This window comes from Thermomyces lanuginosus (assembly GCF_041956635.1).
Source record: "Thermomyces lanuginosus strain ATCC 200065 unplaced genomic scaffold VTN49scaffold_27, whole genome shotgun sequence".
In the NCBI taxonomy this organism is placed as follows: Eukaryota; Fungi; Ascomycota; class Eurotiomycetes; order Eurotiales; family Trichocomaceae; genus Thermomyces; species Thermomyces lanuginosus.
The window spans coordinates 1,275,475-1,301,176 of record NW_027192361.1 but is presented as its reverse complement, the minus strand read 5'-3'; the positions used below and the strand labels follow the sequence as shown (position 1 = coordinate 1,301,176).

General features: G+C 50.4%; 10 protein-coding genes across 10 annotated transcripts; 5 read left to right on the top strand and 5 right to left on the bottom strand.

The window, feature by feature from the left end:
* Positions 1-76: 76 nt before the first annotated feature.
* VTN49DRAFT_2723 (uncharacterized protein) lies at positions 77-2,118 on the top strand (the record flags this gene model as incomplete). The annotated part of the gene is made up of 2 exons (XM_069410480.1): positions 77-1,181; positions 1,238-2,118. The coding sequence occupies 2 exons, from the start codon at positions 77-79 to the stop codon at positions 2,116-2,118; spliced, it is 1,986 nt and encodes a 661-aa protein (XP_069269281.1).
* A 175-nt stretch (positions 2,119-2,293) lies between these two features.
* Positions 2,294-6,131, top strand: VTN49DRAFT_2722 (uncharacterized protein; the record flags this gene model as incomplete). The annotated part of the gene is made up of 2 exons (XM_069410479.1): positions 2,294-2,331; positions 2,732-6,131. 2 exons carry the CDS (start codon positions 2,294-2,296, stop codon positions 6,129-6,131), a joined length of 3,438 nt encoding a protein of 1,145 aa, XP_069269280.1.
* A 471-nt stretch (positions 6,132-6,602) lies between these two features.
* On the top strand, positions 6,603-8,518 carry VTN49DRAFT_2721 (uncharacterized protein; the record flags this gene model as incomplete). Its single annotated transcript, XM_069410478.1, has 7 exons — positions 6,603-6,692; positions 6,755-6,767; positions 6,831-6,865; positions 6,938-6,953; positions 7,014-7,179; positions 7,234-7,568; positions 7,632-8,518. 7 exons carry the CDS (start codon positions 6,603-6,605, stop codon positions 8,516-8,518), a joined length of 1,542 nt encoding a protein of 513 aa, XP_069269279.1.
* An 895-nt stretch (positions 8,519-9,413) lies between these two features.
* On the bottom strand, positions 9,414-10,896 carry VTN49DRAFT_2720 (uncharacterized protein; the record flags this gene model as incomplete). Its single annotated transcript, XM_069410477.1, has 4 exons — positions 9,414-9,763; positions 9,870-10,264; positions 10,329-10,708; positions 10,786-10,896. The coding sequence occupies 4 exons, from the start codon at positions 10,894-10,896 to the stop codon at positions 9,414-9,416; spliced, it is 1,236 nt and encodes a 411-aa protein (XP_069269278.1).
* An 891-nt stretch (positions 10,897-11,787) lies between these two features.
* On the bottom strand, positions 11,788-13,493 carry VTN49DRAFT_2719 (uncharacterized protein; the record flags this gene model as incomplete). Its single annotated transcript, XM_069410475.1, has 4 exons — positions 11,788-11,902; positions 12,038-12,871; positions 12,933-13,265; positions 13,342-13,493. The coding sequence occupies 4 exons, from the start codon at positions 13,491-13,493 to the stop codon at positions 11,788-11,790; spliced, it is 1,434 nt and encodes a 477-aa protein (XP_069269277.1).
* A 4,870-nt stretch (positions 13,494-18,363) lies between these two features.
* On the top strand, positions 18,364-19,862 carry VTN49DRAFT_2718 (uncharacterized protein; the record flags this gene model as incomplete). The annotated part of the gene is made up of 3 exons (XM_069410474.1): positions 18,364-18,473; positions 18,540-19,557; positions 19,614-19,862. The coding sequence occupies 3 exons, from the start codon at positions 18,364-18,366 to the stop codon at positions 19,860-19,862; spliced, it is 1,377 nt and encodes a 458-aa protein (XP_069269276.1).
* Positions 19,863-20,508: 646 nt separating this feature from the next.
* VTN49DRAFT_2717 (uncharacterized protein) lies at positions 20,509-21,599 on the bottom strand (the record flags this gene model as incomplete). Its single annotated transcript, XM_069410473.1, has 2 exons — positions 20,509-21,394; positions 21,460-21,599. The coding sequence occupies 2 exons, from the start codon at positions 21,597-21,599 to the stop codon at positions 20,509-20,511; spliced, it is 1,026 nt and encodes a 341-aa protein (XP_069269275.1).
* Positions 21,600-21,620: 21 nt separating this feature from the next.
* Positions 21,621-22,085, bottom strand: VTN49DRAFT_2716 (uncharacterized protein; the record flags this gene model as incomplete). Its single annotated transcript, XM_069410472.1, has 2 exons — positions 21,621-21,845; positions 21,915-22,085. 2 exons carry the CDS (start codon positions 22,083-22,085, stop codon positions 21,621-21,623), a joined length of 396 nt encoding a protein of 131 aa, XP_069269274.1.
* A 1,035-nt stretch (positions 22,086-23,120) lies between these two features.
* Positions 23,121-23,593, bottom strand: VTN49DRAFT_2715 (uncharacterized protein; the record flags this gene model as incomplete). Its single annotated transcript, XM_069410471.1, has 2 exons — positions 23,121-23,367; positions 23,451-23,593. 2 exons carry the CDS (start codon positions 23,591-23,593, stop codon positions 23,121-23,123), a joined length of 390 nt encoding a protein of 129 aa, XP_069269273.1.
* Positions 23,594-24,548: 955 nt separating this feature from the next.
* On the top strand, positions 24,549-25,402 carry VTN49DRAFT_2714 (uncharacterized protein; the record flags this gene model as incomplete). The annotated part of the gene is made up of 4 exons (XM_069410470.1): positions 24,549-24,587; positions 24,918-25,041; positions 25,117-25,268; positions 25,370-25,402. The coding sequence occupies 4 exons, from the start codon at positions 24,549-24,551 to the stop codon at positions 25,400-25,402; spliced, it is 348 nt and encodes a 115-aa protein (XP_069269272.1).
* Positions 25,403-25,702: the final 300 nt, after the last annotated feature.

The window sequence follows — 25,702 nt, the reverse complement described above, 5'->3', positions numbered from 1 at the left end:
TCCTACCGCGTGTCGATTGTCCAACCTGATCATCCCGCTCGTCGAGTAAACATTGTCTGCCTCCTCCTCCCTTGTCATGGCCTCGGCAGGCGAACTTCATTCCAATGCGTTGCCGTTGACGCCGGGGCTCTCAAACCTCAATGGGGTCCCCTACGAGCCCGATCTGGAGTCCTTCCTCAACCTCGACCAACTGACACCCTCCGAACCCACCAAGTCGAACCCTTCCATCTCCTCGCAACCGTCGAGGAGCGTATCGGATTCCGGCAGCAGTGAATCGTCCTATGCCTCGACCCAATCCCAGTCGACCCCGTTCTCGGGTCCCAGCCATCAGTATGGGGACCATCAGCAACAGACGGGCCTGCCGCCCGGTGCGGTTGCACATGGCATGGTGTTCAATGACTCCCTGAACAACTTTGGTGCGGGCAACCAGGCTTATTCTTTGGGGAGTGACATGTTCCCGTCGATGGTGGGGTTCAAGCAGGAAGAATCGCCGATCGACTTTGGTTCGGTCCCGACCAAGAACTCGTCCGACATGGATGCCGAGCCGGACGGTGCAAGCGGCCTGTCCGGCTTCTACTTCCCGTCGGATGGGAATAAATTGCAGTTCGTGGACCCCACGGCGTTGGGCGGCCAGGATGTGTCGCCAGTTCCGCCGACCCACATCGGGCGAGTCTATCCCGGAGTGCACCAACAGGCGGCCATGGCTCGGGCTGCGGCACAAAGGCAGGCCGAAATGATGCGTCAAGCCCAACGGCACCAGCAGGAGCAGGCCCGCCAGGCCGTTCCCCCACCGCAGTCGACGCAGCCGACAACTCGATCTGGTCGCAACGTTGATCCTGTCGTCGAGGAGAAGATTTCGCGCATTCTACAGCAAATGAGGGCGAACAACAGAAACACGACTACAACAGCCAACGGAAACAACAATACGAACGGCTCCAACAACAACAATAACAATACGAACAACACCAATAACCAGAGTGGCACCACGAAGCAGGAGGGCTCTGGTCCGTCTCGTCCCGTGATATCCTTGCCTCAACCGACAAAAAAACAAAAAGACGAGAGTGAAATGGATGAAGACGAGCGGCTATTGGCTAGTGAAGAAGGAAAGAAGCTGAGCAGCAAGGAGCGGCGTCAACTGCGCAACAAGGTGTCCGCACGCGCGTTCCGATCGCGCAGGAAAGGTTTGTGTTTCCGCTGGAATGCTCAGTTTAATGGATGCGCTGACCCCGGTAACCAGAATACATCGCCCAATTGGAGAACGAAGTGGCGAACAAGACGAACGAGGTGAACGACTTGCGCATGCAGAATCAGGCTCTAATGGAGGAGAATTCTCGCCTGACTGATCTTACTCGCATGCTTCTCTCGTCTCCGCACTTCTCCAGCTTCCTGAATGATATGGCTGCCAAGGCGCAGCAACAGCAGGAGCAGCAACAACAGCAGCAACAACAGCCTCAGCCGATTGCCCCGTCCACCTCGCAACCCATGGTGCAGCCTGCAATGCAGTCTAACCCTCCTGTCAAGGACGCCAACACACAGTCGCAAAACACACAGGAGCTCCAGATCCCGCCCCAGCAGCATTTCCAAGTCGGGATGGTCATGGTGCCGGAGCAAGGCATCAACATGCGCGAGATCCCGGGTTGGAACTCCGGCCTGGATATGAGCTTCATGAATACACCAGTATTCGCACTCTTGGATGTGCCGCAGGGTCCAGCAGTCGACACGGAAGCATTGTCTGGCAAGGCGTCCCATGCCATGGAGCCTTTGCCAAGCTCGGGGAACTTTAAATCTGACGTTCCTTGCCTCGAGCGACCTCCTGTCGCCGAGCCGACCAAGACCATGCAGTGTGGGACAGTGAGTCCCAGTGTCGAGGTCGATGAGTCAGATCCTTCCTTCGCACTCTTTGCCGACGAAGTGCCTGCGGTGGAACGGCCCAGTGCTCCATGTGAGACGTTTGGAGGGATCAAGCCAGAAAAGGCATTTTCGCATTACCACTTGATCGTGGAAGGCGAGTCAGCAGAAGTTGATGCAGCAATACTGAGGCGTCGGTTTGAATTGCTATGTGCCAGCATGGAGGATGCTTTTGAACGGGTATCGAGGCTAACATCACATCTGGGTTAAACAACTATGCTTTTTCGGCGTTGGGATTGGGTTGGTTTTGTATATATATTGGATACATTGGGAACGGAGGATAGCTGGAATTGTATCTTGTCTCGCATAGCAGTCTGGAATTCATATTCTACAGACAATATAATATCATCCAGTTCCTACATCAGTCTCAGCAACTCGACAGTTCATGGTCGCCATTAATACATGCCATACACAGCCGTTACGGTATTTACGGTAGGAGGTACTTTACTAGACCAGAGATGGATTAGCGAAATCGGAACAACGCGCGGAAGTTGATCTCATCTATACCGAAAAAGGTTAGTGCAATACGAACCGGTGAACCGACGTTTCGATCTTTTTCAAAAAGAAAATTACTATCATCCGCAAACCGACCTCAGATTCAGGGCAGACGCCAGATTCTCACTTAGTCTTGACGAATCGATCTCGCAAATAGGCAAGAAAGAGGCTATTCCCAGTGATGCTTGCGGTAATTACGTGAATTCCTTGGGAATTCTCATAAAACCGTCACATTGGCTTCCTTGCGCAAATCTGGGCGGCTGCTTTCAACAGCCACCCACGGGATATTTTTACCCCGGTCCGCTGCGACTTGGACCTGGCCGTTCAGTCCGGCCGCTCTCTCCCGTCAGCATCGCACGCTGTCCAAGCCGGCGAAACACTCTGTCCAGACCGGCTCTGAGTTTCTCCACCCGCCGCTGTCGCAGACGCAGGCCGCGCTTCCAGGCCTGCAGGTATTTCAGGCGCCGCAGAATAACCACCCGAAGCTCTGTGCGCGCTACCTCCTCGTCGATCGAAATCGCTACGCTCCTCCCCTTCCCGAAAGCCCGCCGGCCCCGGTGGGTGCGAAGCCAATGAAGTTCTACTTTCAGATCCTGTGCACGCCGACGGCCGATACTCCTGGCACAACCTTCATTCTTGACACGACAAATAAGCGGTATCTATTCGGCCATGCTGCGGAGGGTACCCAGAGGACATTCGCGGAGCTTGGAACGAAGTTCTCAAGTCTCCAGGAGCTGTTCATAACGGGACCCACCGGCTGGCATAATGCAGGTGGACTGCTGGGGGTCATCTTGACCGTGGCGGATGCGCATATCAGCGCGACATCTGCCCAGGAATTGGCTATGGAGGAGAAAAGGATGCGCCGGTTGCGTCATCTCAGTACTTTGCCGAACAAGGAAGAGGCTGAAGCTGAGCTCGCCAGGCTGGAGGCTGAGATGGACAAGAAGACCACGCCGACTATCGAGATGAACATTCATGGAGGAAGAAATATTACGCATTTGGTTGCGACCGCACGGAAGTTCATCTTCAGGAAGGGACTTCCGCTGCGGACCAAGGAATATACATCGAATGACCGTCCTACCGGAGGAGATAGGGATCCTTTCGAACAACCTTCGTGGTCGGATGGAAACATCAAAGTGTGGGCGATGCCGCTGAAACCTACGGGCGGCTCCGCGACCACGTCGGGAACAGCAAGTCCGAGGAAACGTAGTTTGGATGAATTCGAGGAACGCAGTGAGTCGGGTACTGTCTCTGATCAGTTCGCCAGAGATCAGTCGTTGCGACATGCTGTTGTCTCGGATATGTTCAACTCCAGCTGGTCGTTGGACGCGCTCGTGGAGACTCCACTCTCAAAAGTCCAGTTGCCCGCCACAATCTTCGTTCGCAATCCTGAAACGAAAGATTTGGAGCGTTATCGTGGCCCGCTGCCTGGAGGTAACGAGCCGGTACCGGATATCAATGTCCTTGTCCGCACTCCTTGGCCTGGCGCGACGGTCAACAAACTGCCGCCGACGCGCCCGTCAACAGAGTCCATGTGCTATGTCGTGCGGAGCCATGACACCAGAGGGAAGTTCGATGCAAAGAAGGCCAAGGAATTGAAAGTTCCGCCTGGCCCCGACTATAGCCGCCTCACCAATGGATTCAGCGTTGTGGCCGAGGATGGCAAGACCGTTACTCCTGAGATGGTTCTTGGACCTCCTCGGCTTGGCAGAGGATTTGCCTTCATGGACATCCCCACTGTGGCCTACCTTGATGATCTACTGTCGCGCCCGGAGTGGAAGTCGCCTTCAGTAACGTCGGGCTTGTCCGTCTTCGTCTGGATCTTGGGGCCTGGTGTCGGGCAAGATCCCCGGTTCCGTGAGTTTGTCACACGCATGTCCCATTGCAAGCATATTGTGTCGGGCACCGACTACTGTCCCAACTACCTTGCAATGAAGAGTGCAGCCGGATCGATCACGCGCTTGGCACGCCTCAACAGCAATAATTTCATTATCCCAGTTCACGACAACGTAACGCTGCCGCAAAGCGGGGTGACTTCTGACTCCAGCTCTGCAAATTCCCAGGACTTGCTGATGGGTGGCATGTTGGAACCTGCTCGGCGTGGTTTGATCATCAACATTCAGCCTGACTTCAGCATTGAGGAAAAGGCTGTCGTGCCACTCTTCGATCCCAGGGAGCCTCTGCGCTCAGGACTCCCCGTTGCTGTTGAGCAAAGAATGGAGGTGATCAAACATCGAATGAAGAAACCAGCATTCCAGGATTGGCTCAAAAAGCTGCAGGCGAATCTTCCTGGAGCGGAGGCGGAGATCTTCACACTGGGGACGGGGTCATCCACGCCGTCCAAGTATCGAAATGTGTCTGCAACTCTGGTCCACGTGCCCGGTCATGGATATTACCTGCTTGACTGTGGAGAAAACACCATTGGCCAGCTACGGCGATGCTTCCCGCCGGAGGAGTTGCGGGAAGTCTTGAGAAATCTTCGCATGATCTGGATTAGCCACATGCATGCGGACCACCATCTGGGGACTGCATCGGTCATCAAGGCCTGGTATCAAGAAAATTATCCTGGACATCGTCCGGATTATAATACCATTGAGCACGACATTGACAAGATTTTGAGAGAGAAGCGCCTGGTGATCATGGCTGAACCGACGATGATTGACTGGCTCGAGGAATATGCTGGCGTGGAAGACTATGGATTCTCAAAGCTGCTCCCCTTGGCGACCTACGTTTCGCAGGATTCGAAAAACGGGGCTGGTCCCCAGACTACCTTTGTTTACCGTCACTGCCGAGCGGACGGAACGTACCCAGACTCTCATCTTCCCGGATCGCGTCCGCAAACGTCCCAAATCCGCTTCAATGAATTCTCGAGTCGCTCAGTGCTCTTACGGTCCGCGACTGGGCTGGAGGACGCTCGCTGCGTGCTCGTGAACCATTGCCGAGGTGCAATGGCAGTTACGCTTGCATGGTCGGACGGCTTCAAATTGTCCTACTCGGGCGACTGCCGGCCATCCGCCAAATTCGCGGAGATTGGCAAAGGTTCGACGGTCCTGATCCACGAGGCTACTTTCCAGAATAGCATGAGAGGCTCCGCCCTTGCGAAGCGGCATTGCACTGTGGATGAAGCGCTGGAGGTCGGCCGACGCATGAATGCACAGATGGTGCTCCTGACGCATTTCAGCCAGCGGTACCAGAAGACGGCCATTTTCCATGACAGAGGCGATCCCCGGCGCAAGGGCCAGGACGCTGCCTCGGTGACCCCTAGTGCCGCTACCCCAGACATCGATCCGGACAATCAAACGAACCCCGGCGATGACATTGAGCTGCCCACGCGGCCGCGGTCGCCCGTGTCCAAAACGCCAGCTCCAAACAACATGCCGCATGTCATCGCGTTCGATTACATGCGCCTCAAGGTCAAGGACTTCCCCGTCGCGCAGGCCTTCTCTCCCGCTTGCGAGAAGCTTCTTGACCGCCTGGAGCGCGCCGCTGCCGAGGAAGAGGCTGGCCTCAAGCTGCAGCGTCAGGCCCAGGAAGCTGCCAATGCGCAGAAGAAGAACAAGGGTAAAAAGAAGGGCAAGACGGAAGAACGGGTTGCCGCAGCGCAGGAGGCGCTTGCGCAGGCTCCGCAGAAGCAGGGCCATTCTGCTTGGAGTGCGAGCGAATCAGAGAGTGGATGGGAGATCACCGATGATGAGTCTGGGAAGATGAAGGCTCAAGGGAGTGCGTGATTGATACCTACAGTATACTGTATGCATTTGCTGTCTTGATGAGGTGCATTGGGACATGGGTGTTTGCATAGACCGGGCGTATATTGCCTGACCTCTAATTGTACAATATACTCCAACTCTATCTTTTCGGTATATCACCTTGGCATCAGTTAGAATTCCACCATGCTACTACGTAGTACGTACAAGCACACTTCGGCCATTGAACAGGTAGACTGCGAGGCTGCGGACTCTTGACCGGCATACCCTACCCCTAACCAAGATAGGATTAGCGGGGTTCCTTTATCTCTCACCGCCTGCCCAAGCTATCAACCTTCCTCGTGTTTTTGTCAGAAAATACGGTCAACGAGCTTGGCTGATGTAGCTGTCTGAGAACCTCACCGTGCAATTTATTTCTTTGAATTTTCATTGTACAGTTACTTTGAGATTACGACCAAACTCGGCGGCTATTAAATCCAGTTTATTTGTTGCGTCATGTCATCGCTCAATTTCCGAGAACCCTACTCCAAAGAGGAGCTGGAGCGCCTGTATCCAAAGGAGCTCAAGCTCCAGCTGGTTCAAGTGGTGAGTCATAGTAAATCAACTCTCCATGCCCATGGCACGAAATGCTAAAAATTGATTTCAAGTTTCTACGTCATGGTATTCTTCCTTGATCGCGATATCTTGCGGTCGACGCATTGACAATGGGTTGATTACTCCAAGGTGAACGAACGCCGGTGTCTGCTCGGTTCCAAAATGTAGTATTTATTGACATAACCGATCCATGCCCAAGGTTGCGAGAATGATTGCTAATGGGGCTATAAAACTAGACCGGCCTTCCCACATGTAAATTACGATCCTATGTTGAGAAAAGCTCTCCCGGTAGACGCTGACCTGTGTGCTCAGACTGGCCGTACTGTGCTGTCGCACGCCGCATGGCATCCATGGTGGCTACGAGTGAAGATATTTCCAAATGGGACACGTTGCAATGGCGCAGGAGAATCGAGACCTTTGGCCATGACGATGAAGCCGTTGCGACCACTGGTCCGGCTGGAGAAGTCGACAAGATCTGGTAGGCTCCTTAAAGTTCTACGACCTCGCTGGACTAGGGGTTAATTCTCTGTAGTCAATTCGGCGAATTGACCGATAAAGGGCGAGAGACTACGTTCCGTCTCGGTCAGCGCCTACGGCATCTCTACGTCGATCAACTCGGTTTCCTTCCCAAAATCAGATCGAATGCGGAGGATATGTATCTCCGGTCCAGCCCCATCCCGCGGGCACTCGAGTCGATGCAACAGGTCTTCTTGGGAATGTACCCTGCATCTGCTCGCACCGCTGATTTCATCCCTCCAACGATCGTTGTTCGCTCGCCGGCTGATGAGACGGTATTCCCCAACGATGCTAATTGTCGACGCTTCCGTCAATTGTCGAGAGCGTTTGCCAATCGTGCGGCTGAAAGATGTTAGCACTTTTTCTTCATGCCCCTTTGTACTAGATGGAGTTGCTAAATCATGATCGTTTTAGGGAACAACACGGAAGATATGGAGTACCTGAACAAGCTTTGGTCCAAGTGGATGCCGGAGAACAAGCGTGTAGCTGTCGACTCGCATCCTCGTCTGTCTGGAATCATGGACACGATCAACGCGACTCTTGCGCACGGACCGGCCACCAAGCTTCCTTCGGAGTTTTATGATAAGAAGGCGCGCGAGATTGTCGAAAAGATAGCTGTGGACGAGTGGTACGGCGGGTACAAGGAGAATTCTGAATACCGACGACTCGGCATCGGCCCTCTGCTGGGCGATGTCGTCGACCGCATGGTTAGCGCTGCCGTGGAGAACGGCTGGCGCAGCGACGTCGTGTCATCCAAGCCTGGTAGTGGAGTTCCTATCAAGTTCGCCATGAGCGGGTGCCATGATACTACCCTGGCTGCCATTCTTGCCAGTCTGGGCGCCTACAACGAGAAGTGGCCGCCGTTCACCTCCTCCGTTGCCATTGAACTCTTCTCGCGAGCCGACGAGCCACAACCTTCCTCCGCTCCTTCCAATACCACCTCGAGCACATCGACATCTGGAATCCTCTCTTTCTTCAAGGGATCAAAAGCTGCGCCGGAGAAGTCTTCTTCCTCAAGCACAGCGCGCGTCCCCCTCTCCGAGCTCGACGAATCCGCCAAGCAAAAACTCCGCCAACACTACGTCCGCATCCGCTACAATGACGAACCCGTTCGCATTCCCGGTTGCGCCGCCAAGCCGGAGAACCATCTTCCCGGAGATGAGTCTTTTTGCACGCTCGAGGCGTTCAAGGCCATCGTTGACAAGTTCACGCCGAAGCAGTGGAAGGCGGAATGTCTGCAGAACCTGGACGAGGGTTTGTTTGGGAAGAATGACGAGCACAAGTCCATTGCGGGCTACTAAAAAGACTAAAAGATTGACGGCCTGGTTCTGTTTTCCTCTGTATTGTCAATAGACACTGCATGCATGGTAGACGATGGGATTCTCCACTAGATTTCGGATATCCCTTCGACGTGATGAGGATTCTGACTGTACTTGAGCTAACACACTGTTGACCGATCTCTTATACGTTTTCAATCAACTGGCGTAATTAGTACCTTACTTCCTAACTCGAACTGCCTTGAGTCCTGCCACGGTTCAACATTGTTCATCAAACTGGCAGGAGAATTTTCAGATTCAATACTGATTACCCTTCAGCCGATACTAATTGACGACTCATCCACTCTCCTCCATTGGAAGGAAAGGCCTTGCATCCGGAAGGCCCGGAACGAAGTTGGGATTGAAAAACCAGAGCTGGACGCCCTCTTCGCTAGACACACCAAACACCTCATGATCGCCGAAAAAGAGAGACCATGCAGGGATTGCTTGTACCTTTGGTCCGAAGCGTCTTAGTCTCTGCATTGGGTGGCAGACACTAATCTCTCTGGCATGCATTTAATACCATTGCCGTTCAATGGTGTCGTTTTCGACGTTGAATATTTCGAGCTGTCGGGGAAATCTGTCCCAGCTATAGACAATGTCGGTGGTAGGAAAGGCGTGAAGCGGTTTAACTTGTATTATTGCAGCCCCAGGGGACGTAGCTGTTGAGCCGAACACTGAACTTGTCGATGGAGTAGTCGTACACGAGATCAAGCCCGGTATATCCTCTGTAGGGGTCAACATAAGACAATTTTCTCAGTGTCTTGTGGCCATAGGTGCTATTCACCAATGGGAAGGGAACATTGAGAGCTTGAACTAGAGTTTTATGAAGCAACTTTCACGGGAGCGGCGCACTTCAACAATGCAATATTCCGCCAATTCATCCACTCTCCTCAATTGGGAGGAAAGACTCGGCATCTGGAATGTCGGGAGTGAAGTTGGGATTGAAAAACCAAAGCTGGATGCCATCTTCATTGGCCACGCCAAAGACCTCATGGTCGCCGAAGAGCGGCAGGGGCGTCTCTGAGAACGGGGTGCGTAACAACCATTTGCGAATATTGACCTCTCCCGCATGCATTTGATACCACTGCTCTTTTATGGTACCGTTCTCGAGGTCATGAATCTGGACCGGGCTGAGGTAACTGTTGCAGATGTAGGCAATGCGCGGGCAGAGAATAGCGGCAGAAAACAGAGGTGCAACATGCCGGGAGTATAGCGTCCCATCGAACACTTAACTTGTCAATGGAGAAGTCATAAAAGAGATCTATTTCAGCATATCCTTCGTATGGTTCATAATAGGCCAGAGTTCTCATCGTCCTGTGGCAATGTGTGTAACTGATCCAATCTGATGGTTTGAACCTGGATGATTCGAGTAACTCTCTGTCCGGATAGCGGCCCAACAAGGATAGGTGAAATCCCTTCTTGTCGAGAAGCTGCCCAGTCAAAGACCACTTGGTTTGCTGCACCTCTGGCGGACAGGTGTCCCAGTTGATCTCAAATGCCACCAGAATGCCCTCATCCACGTCCAGGTGCCACAAGTACAGATCCAAGAAGCTGTTTATTTTTCGAAAACTATTCGAGCTCAAATCCCAGATGTAGACAGGATAACGTGGCATCGAGTCAAAGGAGACTATGACCACTTTGTCATTCTCGATGGAAATATGATGGTCCAAAGAAGGAAGCTCTCTTTCGTATTGACGTGGTGTGTGCGTATCCCACGCGATCAGATATCTGCCGATGAGACTGTGAGATGGATGCGGCCGATAAGCTCAAAGCAGGTGTTGTGTTCGCATACCTCCCCGCAATAATAACAGCATAACGATCGGACACACGCAGATCCCAGTGATCATTCACCAATCTTTCGCTTCCAGTCCAAATCAATTTCTCTCCGGACTCGAGATTCAGCAACTCTACTTCGCGAGCATTCTTCATCCGATAACACAGTCGCCGCGAGCGGTACGAAATTGTTTCAGGCATGCTCGGCGTCACTGGCCATGGGAGAAACAACTTTTTGACGGGCTCTCCATACAGCAAACCGTGTTGCCATCGGAAATAGGTCATTTCCTCAGCGGCAGATACATCTGAACCATCTATATTCAGGAACTCCAGTGTCCGGCGCAAGACAGCCATGATAATTTCGCCAGACGAGAAAATGGACTGCCATTTCTTTGAAACCTAGGGTGACCCCGGTCAGTAGAGCGACGTATCAGGCCGTCATGCCGATTGAATGCAGAAGAAAAAGCAACACACACCATCTGGCTCCGGACAATGTCTTCCGGTTTTAGATATTCGACGACTTCGAGCAGGAGCTCGAAAGGCAAAGAGCCGACGATATCAGCCGGGTTCTCCCGGCGTTCCATCATTCTCGCGCTCCCTTAGACGGATCTACAGATGTGCGAAGTTCGGCTCGCAATTGTCGCGTCTTCCGACTGGATCGGGAATCTGTTTTTGCCATATGCGTCCTGGCGAACGCGAGAAGCCCGAAGATTAAATACTTCAGTTTCACTAGTTCTGAATTTTCGAACATGTCCGTCAGTACAGAAGCTGCGGGGCTAAGAACCGGTCGAATGCAAGCCGGAGAATTGTGCCAGTCTAGCCACAGTTATCAGAATATGTCACCACGTTACTCCACGACCTTGAAACACATTATCCTGTAGCGGAAGAAGCCATTTTCATTTCCAAAGCAACAGATTTGGTATTTAGCTATTCATGTGCTAACAGAATGAGCATATACTCTTCTTTCTGATCAAGTTTGCGCTCAGAATCGCATCTATGCTCTCTGTCACTATGGAAGCTACTGGAAACGAAATCACTGACGGCCAATCCTTAGGGCTGAGCAAGTTGAACGTCGCCAATACACATTCTGAACGCAATTGGATATTTACTTCCAAAACAGCTAAATAACGATTTAGGCGATGGCGATGATCAAAGAAAAACTATACCGAGTGACAAGGACAGCGTTCGACTCGAAAAATGCAGAGTAAAGCTGTTTGTGATGCTTGACATAAAGGTGGTGACATCCAATTTTCCTGAAAACGTGCCAAAACTGAAACAGTTTTGCATACGATCGTTCAACTCCATTGATGTGTTCATGATTGCGCAGCTTGTTCCTGCACCAATTGACTTGGTTGGGGTGTATCTATCCACCAAAGCTGGAGATGCGTCTGGTCCCGGAATCATTCAATAGATCGGCCAAACTTAATACTTATCTCGGATGGAATAGAAACTGCGACTACTTATTTAAAACAGAAAAATTATCCCGTCTGGTTAAAATCGTCAAAGCGATTCCATTTTGAAGCTGGGGACTCGATCGACGGTTGATGGATAGTCGCAGATACGGCCATGACTTGGGAACTTTGCTGGGAGGGGCTAGCAATTTCCTGTCCAAATCTTTTTCCTCCCTTCAGCGCCGTCGGAAATAGTGAGAAGCTAGACAAGTTCTTGTTGACCAAATTGAACGCGGAGTAAGCCTTTCAAAGAGCTCTGTGCCACCAATTCATATACCCTCCTCCAGTTGAAGGAAAGGGCTCGGCATCTGGAATATCCGGAATGAAGCTGGGATTGAAGAACCAGAGACGGATGCCGTCTTTACTAGCCATGCCAAAGACTTCACTGTCGCCGAAGAAGAGTCGAGCTGGGGGATCTCGGGCTTCCGCCCTGAGGGAGCACAACCTGCTGTTGATACCCTCTTGGTTCCACCGCCGTTCTCTAATGTCTTTTTTGGCGTTGACGATTTCAAGCTTCCCAGGGTAGTTGGACCAGCTATAGACAATGTCGGGGGTTAGAAAAAAATTATAGATCATCGGAATGCGGCTATTCAACCGGACACTGAACTTGTCAATGGAGAAGTCGTACAGGAGGCCAAGTTGGGTAGGTCCCCGGTATGGATCAGAATAAGATAGATACCTCAATGTCTTGTGGCCAAAGGGGAGAATATCCCAACCAAATTGCAGAAGACTTCCATTTTCAAATAGGATCTCTCTGCTTACACGGCCACTCAACAGAGGTAGATGGAAATGCCTCTTTTCAAGCAGCCTTCCGGTCAATTCCCACTTGGTCTGCTGTACCTTCGGTGGATCGGCGTCCCAGTCGATCTCGAATGCCACCAGAATGTTCTCATCCGCGTTCAAATGCCACAACCACAAATCAGGGGACATGGCTATTTTTTGGAAATGATCCGAGCTCAGATCCCAAATGTAGATGGATCTTGGCATATATGGATCGTATGCTTCGTCCACCATGAATACCTTGTCCTTTTCAATGAAAATCTCACTCATGGAAACCGGAATCTGTCTTGCGTGTCGCTGTGAAGCCTTTGTATCCCGCACGATTAGATTTCTGTGGTCGAAACTGTTAGATGCGGTCGACGATATGAAAGAAAGTATCATTGATAGCATACCTTCCCGTGATGATAACAATATACTGATCGGACATTAGCAGCCCCCAGTGCTTGTCTGCGAATTCTTCGTCCACTGTCCAGATCGATTTCTCTCCCGTCTCAAGATTCAAGGTTTCAACTCCGACACCAGACTCAGCTCGATAGCAGAGCCGTCGCGACCGGTACGCAATGTCATCAAGCCTTCTTGCTGATTCTGACCAAGGGAGAAACATCTTCTTCACAGGTCGGCCTTTTTGCAGACGATAGTGCCATTCTATATAGGTTATCGCCTCGGAGGCAGATACTTCTGCATTCTCCATGTTCAGGAACGCCAGTGTTTTGTGGAGAACAGCCCTGGACGAGAATATCCGTCGCCATCGTTTCGAGACCTAGAATTCCCCCGATCAATAGATTGCTATGACAGACTAACGTGAAGGAGCCGGTAATACGCACTTTCAGATTTCGGGCAATATCTGCTGGCCTTAGGTATTCGGTGATTTCGAGTACGAGCTCAATGGGCAAAGACCCGACAATATCATAGGTTTCTTGAAACAAATTTGCTCTTCGTCTTTGTTTCTCCATTTTCCTTGAAACGGATCTGAAGTGGTGTGAAGTTGGGACTGCAATTATCGCATCGCTCCGACTCGACCGAGGTTTGCTTTCCGCATAATAAAATACGGAGGGCCAAGAGAATCGAGCATTCGCTTGCTATGAATTTCCAAAACGTGTCCTTATATATGCAGGAACTGCGTGACTAATTGATTAATTCACTAATGCGATTGAGTATTAGCTGCTACGAAGAATCGAAAATGGACTTACTACAAGGATAGGAGTGGATGTTCTGCGGCTAAAACACAGGCTATGTGTCGAGTTTGGCGCGTATAGAGATCTAAATCAACCAATTTTAGCCATTTATACTGAAGAATGATTTCTGCCTCGTATATTAGAGTGCAGATTGAGGGGATTAGGGTGGGATTTTGTCCATTCTTTCACATGTCCTACCTATTCTTATTCTTGATCTCGGGGAAGCCCCGCCGTGTCGACCACTCAATGTTCTTCCTCTAACAATATTCTTACATGACTTAGAGCACTGAAGTCAACTTGTTCTGGACCGATTGACATAGGGCGCGTCTAGAATATTGAACAGGATACCTACCTCACAGGTTGACGCAGGTTTCCTTTTTGGTCCGGCTTGCCGACAAGCTAAATTTCTTAACCTGATCATGAACTGGCATGAAACAGGAGACATAATTCTCTACCTCGCATAAATGACCAGTCGGATGATCGAATATGATATCAATCAACGAGACCAGAAGTCGGCAGCTATCACTATCTACTGTAGTAAGTGGATTTTGGAGGTTCTAAGCGAGAACGTCCACGTGCATGACCTTCATGTCTGCGTCAACATCCACGACTGCCAGCGAAACATCTGATGCCAGTTGATTACTGGAAGCATCAGTATTCGATCGACATTCCCACAACGTCAGGGTTGAGGAGCGCTGCTGATTCCATTTGCCTGCGTGTGTCACCAATAACTTTGGCCATCGAGTTTCCCTTGCTTAGCAATTGTCGAAGGTCAACAATTTTCGTGGATTACGTCGTGGGTTGACAGCTTGGCTGGACGCGGCTGGTAATGGCTCCTCTTGCCTGGATCTTGTCCTCTACCTATTCACTATCAATAGGAGGTGAACACCCAAGATTGAACTAGACTTATGGAGCAATTCGGACGGGGGGCACCCCAACAGGGTATATCCCACCAGTTCATCCACTCTCCTCCATTGGAAGGACAAGCTCGGCACCCGGAATATTCGGAGTGAAGTTGGGATTGAAGAACCAGAGCTGGATGCCATCTTCATTGGCCACACCAAAACTTCCCGGTCGCCGAAGAGTAGAAAGGGATATTTTGCAGCCGGAGAACCAAACCATTCGCGAACACTGACCTCGCCAACATGCACTCGGTACCACTCCGTGCTTGCGGTATCGTTCTCGGCGTCGACTATTTCAAGCATTTTGAAATCGAAGAGCCAGCTGTAGACGACGTGAGGTGTGAGAGCGGCGTGACAGCCTGGCCCCGGTAAAAGATGAGATGCCAACATGTTCCATCGGACGCTCAAATCGTCGAAGACGTAGTCGTATATCAGGTCCAAACAAAGATTTCCCACTTCGTCATCATAGATAGGTATACTTCTCACTGTCTTGTGGCCATAGGTGTGATTCTTCCAACCTGCTGGATCGGTTTGTGATGATTCGAGCATCGTTCTATCCATATCGCCGCTCAACTCAGTCAGGTAAAATTGTTCTTTATGAAGCAGCTCTCCGGCCAAAGTCCACTTGGTCCGCTGCACTTCAGGTGGATCTATTGACTTCGAATGCCACAAGAATGTCATCATTCGCATTCACGTGCCACAACCAGAGATCTGTGAAATCGTTTATTTTTCTGACACCATTCGAGCTTAGATCCCAAATATAGACGTAGTAACGCGGCATATCCAAAAAGCTAACGATGATCACTTTGTCTTTCTCGATAGAAACCTGGTTGATAGAACAAGGAAACTCTCTTGTGTATCGCCGTGATGTATGTGTATCCCACACTATCGCATCATTAGCAACGAGATTATTAGATGATGCTCTTGCCTCGAAGTCCAAACGTATCGTGCCTCACGCACCGATCAAAATCGACAATACCAACATATCGCTCTGACAATAGGAGATCCCAGAAACCATCCTCGGCCTCTTCTTGGGTCCAGATCGAATCCTCTCCAGTTTCTAAGTCCAATAATTGAACTTCGCAGGAACCTTTCATGCAATAGCACAGTCGTCGTGAACGGTACGACACTTCACTAGGAATGCCCTACGTTTCTGGCCATGGAAGAAAGATCTTTTTAACGGGCTCGCCATGCCGCAAGCCATGGTGCCATCGGAAGTAGTTCATCGCGTCAGCAGTAGGAACATCTGGATCCTCGATGTCCAGGAACTCCAGTACTGGGCGCAAAACAGATATGATGACTGAATCGGACGAAAAAATGGATTACCATCGCTTTGAGACCTAGGACACCTCAGTCAATACAACAATGTTCTAAATGGCCATTGAACATCGAGAATAAGCTATTTCCTACCTTCTGACTTCGGACGATGTCTGCTGGTTCCAGATACTCGACAACCTCAAGCAGGAGCTCCAGAGGCAGTGATCCGACAATATCATACGCCTTGTGAACTGTCATTCTCCCCTTGTAACTGATTCAAAGTCGCGTAAATTTACGCAGCAGTTGACATTGCATCTCCCATGCGCATCAAACATCTGCTATTGACATACGCGTCGTGGCGAACGCTAGAAGCAAGAGAATGAAACACTTTTCGCTATCAGTTGTTAAACCTGAACAAGCCGCTACTTATAAGAAGTTGTGCAGACAACGAATGAATTATTGACACAACAGAAAGCAGTCAACTAGGCCTAGCAAGGACTAAATCAATAGTACTGCTAATGCATGAACTGACTGCTGTTTGGTAAGGCACATCCGATGAACACCAGTTTTCCATGTGTCCGCTGCTGGTAGTTACCTTTATCAGTTACGTATCCTCTTGTATGGAGAATTTTCAGCCAATCATAGTTCTTGCATGGAACCCTAACCCTAGCCCTCTAGAACGGAGCTGTATACCAAGGCATCAACTAGCATGCAAAATGAGATCCCAGTCTCGCTGCGTAAATGGTCAGCCGAATGATCCGAAACTGTCATTAGCAAGTCTATAATCACACAATAGTAGCACTGTAACCAGCTCCGCAGGGCCCCGGGGGTATTACGAGCCGCATGTTTTCTGCGTCAATGTTGAATTGTTTTATACTACTGTCGTCTTCCCTCCTCTTATTACCGAGCACCATTGTCTTGTAGGTTTCGAACATTGCCTGTATTACCGCACGTGCCAGTAACTCTCATTCGACAAGCACAATTGATCCCGTCAAGATGATGGTGCCCAAAATGTCTCTTAATAGTGCCATCGTGCAGGGGAGGAGTGAGGAGGATAGGTCTAATTGGTTACGGCTGGCTGACGATGACTCCGACTTGACCTGCCTTGCAATATCTCGTATTTAATCCCCAACTGAAAAGCAGGTTAGGGAGAGACTAGGCCGCCATCTGTGTATGCGCCAGCTCGTACGAAAATAGGCGCATCAAAGGATTATGTCCCATCAACTGATCCACTCTTCCATTGCTTTCCCGTGCATCCGAGCTAAGGTCGCGTGAGAGTCCGTGCCCCTGTTAGCAATTGTGTTCCCCGGTTGCGTCCAGCAACTTTCTTAAACACAAGGTGGGCACGCGTGATAACGGGCAGGAGAAAACAAAGATCTCCACGATTTCGAGACTCGGTAAGTATGAGTAAGTCTAGTGCACAGCCAGAATTCGGGTGAATCCAGCTGGGGCAATTGAAAGCAGTCAATGTGCCCTGATACTCTGACAGAATCTAACTGTATTATTTAGTACCTACCTAGGTACCTACCTAGGTACCTACCTAGGTACCTACCTAGGTAGCTAACGAGTGGTGTTTGAAAACCAAGTCGATAGCACCGAGTTCCGGCACAGGTACAGGGGAACTTGTCATTACCAATAGCCCATATCGGACAGAAATGGGCTTATCCTGGACTGAGAGAAAACCAAACACAAGACCTTGCTAGCTAGAACTCTACCCTCCAAAACCTATGGGAGATCGGTCTAAATACACATGCCAAGCTGGACAGAATGCTCTCCTAGAAAAAGAGTAGCGTCCTAAATAGGACGGTACAAGCGAGCTGAAGAGTGCCGAAACACCGGACACAGCAGAAAACAAGGAACAAAAAAGTCTAAACGGCCTGAGAGACAGCAAAAAGGCCTGGAGGACGGCAAACCGGCACAGAAGAGGCGAAGAAGGGTAGATGACAGGAAAAGTGGGCTAAAAGGAAATGAAGGGACACAGAACCGGGACGAGATGGAAGCAGATCACGTGCTGTAATGATACAGATATCGTACACGTACTACCGTATTTCACCGCCTGACGCCCGGAACCACGTGACGCACAATTGAAATAAAATTTCGTAGTTTACCCTTGCAACTTCCATAGCCAATCACACCCTCAACATGGCGCCAATTGAGGAAGCGCTGGCCTATTTGGAATCGCTGGATTCCAGCGAAAATATCAATTATACTGAAATTGCGCGGAAATTTGACGCAACCGGTCAACCCTGTCAAAACGTCACCGCGGTGTTCAAGGCTCTAAGGAAGAGAAATATGGAATGCAAAATCTCGACCCCGACCAGGAGAAATACCTGGTAAAATACATCGAAAAGCTTTGTAAAGAAGGTCTCCCGCCGACAAAAGACATGATTCGAAATTTCGCCGCTGAAATCGCCAAAAAAGAAATCGGGAAAAACTGGCCTGATCGGTTTGTCGAACGACAAAAACTTGAACTCGTTTCTCGGTGGACGATGGCAATGGACCAAGCCAGACATAAGGCCGATTCAGCAAAGAAGTATGAACATTACTTCGATCCCATGGGGCGGAAGATGGAGGAATACAAGATAAAACCGTGGCTTATGTATAATGTGGACGAAAAAGGTTTTCTCATTGGTGTGCTTACAAAAACAAAGTGAATCTTCTCAAGACGCCTCTACGAGAAAGGGGAGTTGAAGCACATCATTCAGGATGGAAACCGCGAATGGGTGACGGTCATAGCGTGCGTTTGCGCCGACGGAACTCTCTTGGATCCAGGCCTTATTTACCAGTCGACAAGTGGGAAGATCATGGACACATGGGTCGAGGATTTTGACCCCAATGTCCATAAGATTTTCCTCACCGCATCACCCACAGGCTGGACCAACGATGAAATTGGCTGCAAATGGCTAGTGGAGGTCTTCGATCGGCAAACTAAGAAGCAGGCACGATCGTCATATAGGCTCCTGATTCTCGATGGCCACGGTTCGCATCTGACAATGAACTTCATGGATTTTTGTCTGCAAAACAAGATTCTAGTGGCTGTCTTACCGCCTCATTCAACGCATACGTTACAGCCGCTCGATGTTTCCGTGGTTCGCCCATTGGCCTCGGCATACAACAATGAACTAATGGACTTCATGAAGAAATCCCAAGGACTAACCTCAATCAAGAAAACGGATTTCCTCAACCTCTTCTACACTGCCTGGAAAACGTCAGTTACGGCCGAAAACATACGTTCAGGATTTGAAGCATGCGGTCTGAATCCCTTCAATCCTGACCGCGTTATCGAGAGATTTCGAGCCCGTAGCGAGTCGTTGGCCTCGTCTAATGATTCATCCGACTTCGATCCCGAGGACTGGAGGGGAATGAGGGAGCTCCTGTATCAAATCGTGAAAGACACAGGAGACAAAAGGGTCAAAAAGCTTGTTCGTGGAATCCACAACATGTCGGTGGAAGTTTCCACCCTTAGGCTTGAAAATCGCGGCCTGAGGGAGAGCCTGGAGCGGCAAAGGCGGCAAAAGCAGCGAGGCAAACCACTGGACTTTGGAGATTCGGATGCAGAAGGAAGCCACGGCCAATTCAATAGTCCGAGCAAGCTCGGGCGAGCAATAGCCCGGAATAAGGAGAAGGCGAGGCAGCAAGAGGACAAAAGAGGGAGCAGGAACAGAAGAGAGCTGAAAGATCCCGTAAGGCAAAAGAGAGAGAAAATGAACGAGCGAAGGGGAAGGAACAACGGTCAAAGGCGAGACGTGAGGAAGAGCCGGAAGAGGTAAACTCTGATCTCGAAGAGCTGGCAAGTTTACAGCTCCAAAACGAGCTTGAGCATGTCGAGAAGAGTCCAGAGGAACAAATGCCTTCAGAAAATAACCAGCAACGACGGGACGAGGTCCAAATATCGAGCGACCCGGTGGAGGAGGTACCCCGCCGCACCACCCGACGAGGTCGGGAAATTCGCCTTCCAGAGAGATTTAGAGAGGATAACGTAGTATGATCGTATTTCTACGCATCCTGTCGATCGCTTTGATACCAGTTTCTATCGTAAAAAGTTGCATGTGAGGGTGTTGCGTAGCATTAAAAAGATTTACGTGGGGTTGAAAATTTCGTGCGTCATATGGTGACGGGCGGCAGGCGGTGAAATACGGTAATATCTATCACATTGTTGCTTGGAAGCAGGCCCCCAGCAACATCTTCCCATAGAAACTTGACCAGCTGGATGATCAGGGACGATCAAATCGAGTCAAATAGGTCTGTCGCCTACAATTATCTGTTTCTGGATTTGGAAGAATATGGGAAATGCACAGGAATGTAGTGTCAATTGTTGTCGCAATCCGGGTCGAAAGTATCTAAACATTCGGCGTTGGAGACAATGAATATCAAATAGCATCGCTGTTGGAAGCGTTCCCGTTCCGCGGGAGTACAGAAAAGTGTTGCCGGTTCTCGTTGCCTCCATGAACTTTCGAACGACCCTTGCTTGGAGTCACCTATACGTCCTTGGTGTTATTGAGCGTAGCCCGTAATTAACGTACCACATGTGACTGGACACGTCCAGCGTTCGCAGCTGGTTTCCTGGAGAAGAGGTTATATGGAGGCAATCGTGGATACTGTTGGGCAGGACGGTTAGGGCATTGATTGTTGGCTCATGCACTCTCCTGCACCGGGAGAAATGGTTCCGCACCCGGAAGGTCGGGTGTAAAGTTCGGATTGAAGAACCAAAGCTGAATTCCGTCTTCAGTAGCCGCACCAAAAACCTCACGGTCGCCGAAGATCAGTAAGGCCCGTTCTCTCTCATCCGCTGTCGCCCCGTCTTGGGAAGATGCGCTGGGCCACAACAATTTGCGAACCCGGATCTCTCGAGCATCGAATTGGTACGGCCGCGTGAGCACGGAGATATTGTCTGCGTTGAACAACATGAGCCACCTGCGATCTCTGCACCAGTAATAGAGAATCTTCGAGGTGAGAACGGCGACAGGAGGAAGGTTGAAATAATCGAAAGCCGGAGGAGCTTTATCAAACCATTGAGCACTCAACTTGTCGATGGCGTAGTCGTACATGAGGTGAATCTCGCGGCGTTGGGTACCGCAATGCGACAGATTCCTTACTCTCTTATGGCCGTAGGTGCGACAGCTGTAACGAGGTAAATCGATGACACTTTTCGATAATTCAAGGATCTTCCCGTCAACATCACGATCCGACAATGACAGGTTAAACTGTCTTTTATCGAGCAGTTGCCCGGTGAAATTCCACTTGGTCTGCCGCACTTCCGGCGGATGTTTATCCCAGTCTATCTCGAATGCCACTAGGATGTTTTCATCCGCGTCTACGTGCCACAAGCACAAATCGGAGAAGGTGTTTATCTTCCGGAAGCAACCGGAGCTCAGGTCCCAAATGTGGATGGTGTAAGGCGGCTCAAATTCAGTGTCAACCATGATTAGTTTGTCCCTCTCGAGAGAAATATGGTCAAAGACACAAGGAAGCTTTCTTGCTTGTTGCCGTAATGTGTATGTATCCCATGCAATCACAGATCTGTTAGCACTATCGTTAGACGACAGAAAAACCGAAGACAGATTTCTAGTATCTTGCCAGCATACCTCAGCTCCTTGAAAAGAACAACATAGCGATCTGACAGTAAGAGATCCCAATAATCGTACATCAGTCCTTCATCTTCTGTCCAAGCCAATTTCTCTCCAGTCTCGAGATTCAACAGTTCGAAGATGCCAGTGGTCTCCATGCAGTAGCAGTAGCACAGCCGTCACGAATGGTAAGCAACCTTCTGCATTCTCAGCGTTTGCGACCATGGAAGAAAGATCTTTTTGACAGGCCGGGCGCACTGTAAACCATGTTGCCATCGGAAATAAGTCACTGCGTCAGAGGCAGCTACATTTGCACCATCTATGTTCAGGAACGCCAACGTTCGCCGCAAAAGAAACGTAGTGATTGTATCGGACGAGAAAATAGACTGCCATCGTTTTGAGGCCTAGGACCAACCCAGTCAAAATTGTGCCTTAAGCCGATTATTGAACACCGAGGAATGGACAATGCGCACCCTCCGGCTTCGGACAATATCAGCCGGTTCCAGATACCCGACGATCTCAAGCAGGAGGTCCAAAGGCAATGAGCCGATAATATCGTACTCCCTTCCGCAGCATTCCCCCATTCCTTCTCGTTCAACCGATTTGAAATCGCTTGAAGTTTGGGGCGCAGCTACTGTGGCCATCGCGTCTCCCAACCGAACGGAACATGTCTTTTCTCGACAAACGCGTCGCGACAAGACCGAGACGCCAGAGAATAATATTGAGCACTGAGGCTAGCTAATATGTATCTTCATGTTGGCGAACATGTCGTTGAGTACACCAACGGCCGCCGATAGACGGTTTATTGGCGAGTGGACTTGATGCAATCAACTTCCATGTTCAGGAATGCTTGTTCTGGTCAGGATCGAAAGGGTGCCTTAGGAAACACGCACTCAGGTGGGGAAAACATGGCTCTGGACGATCCGGGAGTGGCCCATGTGTCCAAACACCATAAAAAAGGCTGTAGGATCGCATCTTGTATTACGTCTCCTGGTTCTCTCGTGATTTAATCATCAACTGGCATGCGAAATACAGCCCTCTACTCCGTGTAGATGATCAGGATGATTAAAATTAACCAACGAGTCGAAAGGTCAAAGATGACCTGTTTTGCTAGGGTATGAGTTCGGTGAGGTCTACGATGATGTAAATATTAAATCCGTAGGCGTATCGTCTCAGTCGTCGTCGAGATCCAGTCAGTGTTGACAAAGCCAACTGGGGCTTTGATGCCGGCTGACCACCGAAAGTGAAATAATAGAAATTTACTACTCGACGTGTCAGTCACTCTTGAGTCAGAAGGGCGCTGTCGGTCAGGGTTGCCTGCGCGCGTTTCGGATGGTTTCGACTATCGAGCTTTATCTGACTCGGAAATCACCCATACCAAGCGTCGCTCCTAAGGGTATCGAATGCATTCAATATCTCTGCTCGGGCTGGAAACTCTCATTGACGTTCCCGATCGGCTTCGCGCAGAAGCTTGGCCATTGAAAGGTTTCCACTTGTGATGCAGGAAAACAGTCAGGACCCGAAACAGTCCCGGGTGGTAGCGATTGCCCTTCCTGCCCTATGATATCCTGCACCAATCACCAATCATTGGGGTAAGGCTGATCAGCGAGAGTTTTGACAAATACTTTCTATGCATGCACGAAAGATGATAAGCATATCAAGAACTCTATCCGGTCAATTCACCCGCTCTCCTCTAATAGTAGAATGGGCTCTGCGCCTGGAAGATCAGAACAGAAGTTTCGATTGAGGAACCAGAGCTGGATGCCGTCTTCACTAGCCATGCCAAAGACCTCACGGTCGCCGAAGAAGTGCAAGGGAGCGTATGTATGGGAAGAGGTCAACCGCTCGCGACCGACCTCGCTCTTATTCATTTGGTATCGCCATACACAGACGGTTTCATTCTCGGCGTCGACAAATTCGAGCATTCTGTAACGGCTGGCCCAATGTAGACAACATGGGGCGTGAGAACAGCGTGAAAAGATATATGGGGCGAAACAGGAGAGGCGTACGCATTCCATCTGACGTTCAGCTTATTGGCAGCATGGTCGTATATGAGGTTCCAGACGCAAAATCTCTGGCAGGGATCATCATAAGGTAAACTCCGCATAGTCCTGCGGCCATAGGTGCGATTGCTGAATTGTATCGGCTCCATTTCTGATCATTCAAGCATTGCTCTGTCCATATGATCTCCCAACAGAGATAGTTGATCTCTCTCCAGTCTCAAGAATCAATATTTCGACTTCGCCAGTAATCTCCATGCAATAGCACAGGCGTCGCGAACGGTATGAGACCCCTTCGGGCATGCTCGGCGTCCCTGACCATGGGATAAAACCTTCTTGACGGGTTGGCCGCATTGCAAACCATGCTACGATCGGAAATTGGCCATCGCACCAGTTGCAGGTACATCAGCGCCCTCAATGTCTAGGGATGCCAGTGTCCGACGCAGGACAACAACGACGATTGTATCGGGGGAGAAAAGGGATCGCCAGTGTCTTGAGGCCTAGGACATGCCCATGCAATATATTATTGGGCTCGGTAATGATCATATTGAACGTTGGAAACCGGGCAATGCGCACGTTGGCATCGGACAATGTCTGGCAGCTCAAGCTAGTCGACGACCTCGTTGTCCGAACTAAACTTGCTTCGGGTACGCTTCCACGGCATTCCTCCATTTCTTCCCTTGAGACAAATCTCAAATCACGTTTAGTCCGGCGCGCAGTGCGTCGCCGTGTTTCGCGGTGAAGTCGAGTTAGGCATCTGTAGTTGACAAGATGTCGCCACGAGCGTAAGGCGCCAGAGGATCGACGTTTCAGGAGTTCAGCGGCGGACAGATGGGCTCATTAAGGCGATTAAAGAGACAACTATGTCCCCGGAGGGATGATCTGGCAGGGATTGTGATTAGATCATGGGAGTAGGAATGAAATTTGCAGGGCGGAACGACTCACCCTTGGGAACCACTTCTGAGAACGGCCCTTGGCTGCCATCACCCATCATTCATCGACACAGAGCGTGGAGGAATCACATTTCCACACTTTAGAGAGTACGTCAGACGACGTCATAGGATTTGGTATGCGTTTGGACGCTTTCGACGTGGAGATTCACTAAACATGGTGTTGGCAAGGGTGTACCAAACCAGGTCAGTACGAGTACGTCGGGTCCGCTCAGGTACCTGGTACCGCTACCCCATAAACCGCACCAACACTGTTCAACAATTGGACTCCGAGTCAGGCAACGTTAATTGTATTGAAGTTCCACGCCTTCCTCAGGTCCTTTGTTAAACCGTTCCTCCAGTTGTTAGGCCTGGGTAGGCTAATGTTTTAACGGCCACGTTCGACGACGTACTGAGCACTATCGGGTACTGGAGCCTGTAATACCCCGCGCTGCCATCGAAATGCACGGTGAACCCAATCAACTGATCGGACATATGCAGACGTGGCCCTACTGGTGTCTCAATTCTCTGATCCACAAAGTTCAAGGCGCCGCTCTTTGGGGTTGCCCTGCCAGCTCCAATCGACGGAGTGCCCCATCGCACTAGGGCCGCAGCCTCAAGTCCTGGCTCGTCTTCACGGGGACTCCCGTCTGAGGCTTGTTATCGAATAGGTATTTCGCCATCGCTGGCTGGTTGGCACTAGCACTACGAGGCTGCAATTCAAGTTAACGTGCAGTGGCTTGCAGGCTCTCCAGAGCTCAAACACCACTACGCCCACTACTTCAGCGCCCACGATAATGTCACCTCTACCTTGAACGGAAGCGTCAGGTCACAAGAAAAGTTCAAGCAAAGAACAAGCCGGCGCAAGGAGAAAAAGCAAACACAAGGCTTCGGAATTGTATGACGTCCCTTTCTCTATTCGCTATCGATGCGCGATTCTCCAAACTAGATCCGCCAATGGGTACCGTGCGTGGCACATCACTGATATCATTCGAGCAGAATGCTGTGATCCAACCACTTTCATCATTGTAATCTCCTAAATTTGGACTTCCTGGTTGGAAGAAAGCAGTGCGAAACACCTCGTCATGGACGTAAGTCATAGTCCTTCGCTCCCTGTATTCCATCCGAGGTCTATCTCCTGGACACGTGCTGCTGCTCAAAGCAGCCCAAGCCGCCGACGAATTGCATACTCGCCTGAAGACATGGCTGGAAAGATATCCTTTGCCCCCCGGTTCCGCAGATGCCGCTTGACATGACGTCGCCGCGGCTTGTTCAAGAGCCATGCCTGAACTACCTTAGGTTTGGGTTCGACGTTCGTACCTGAGCGTGGGA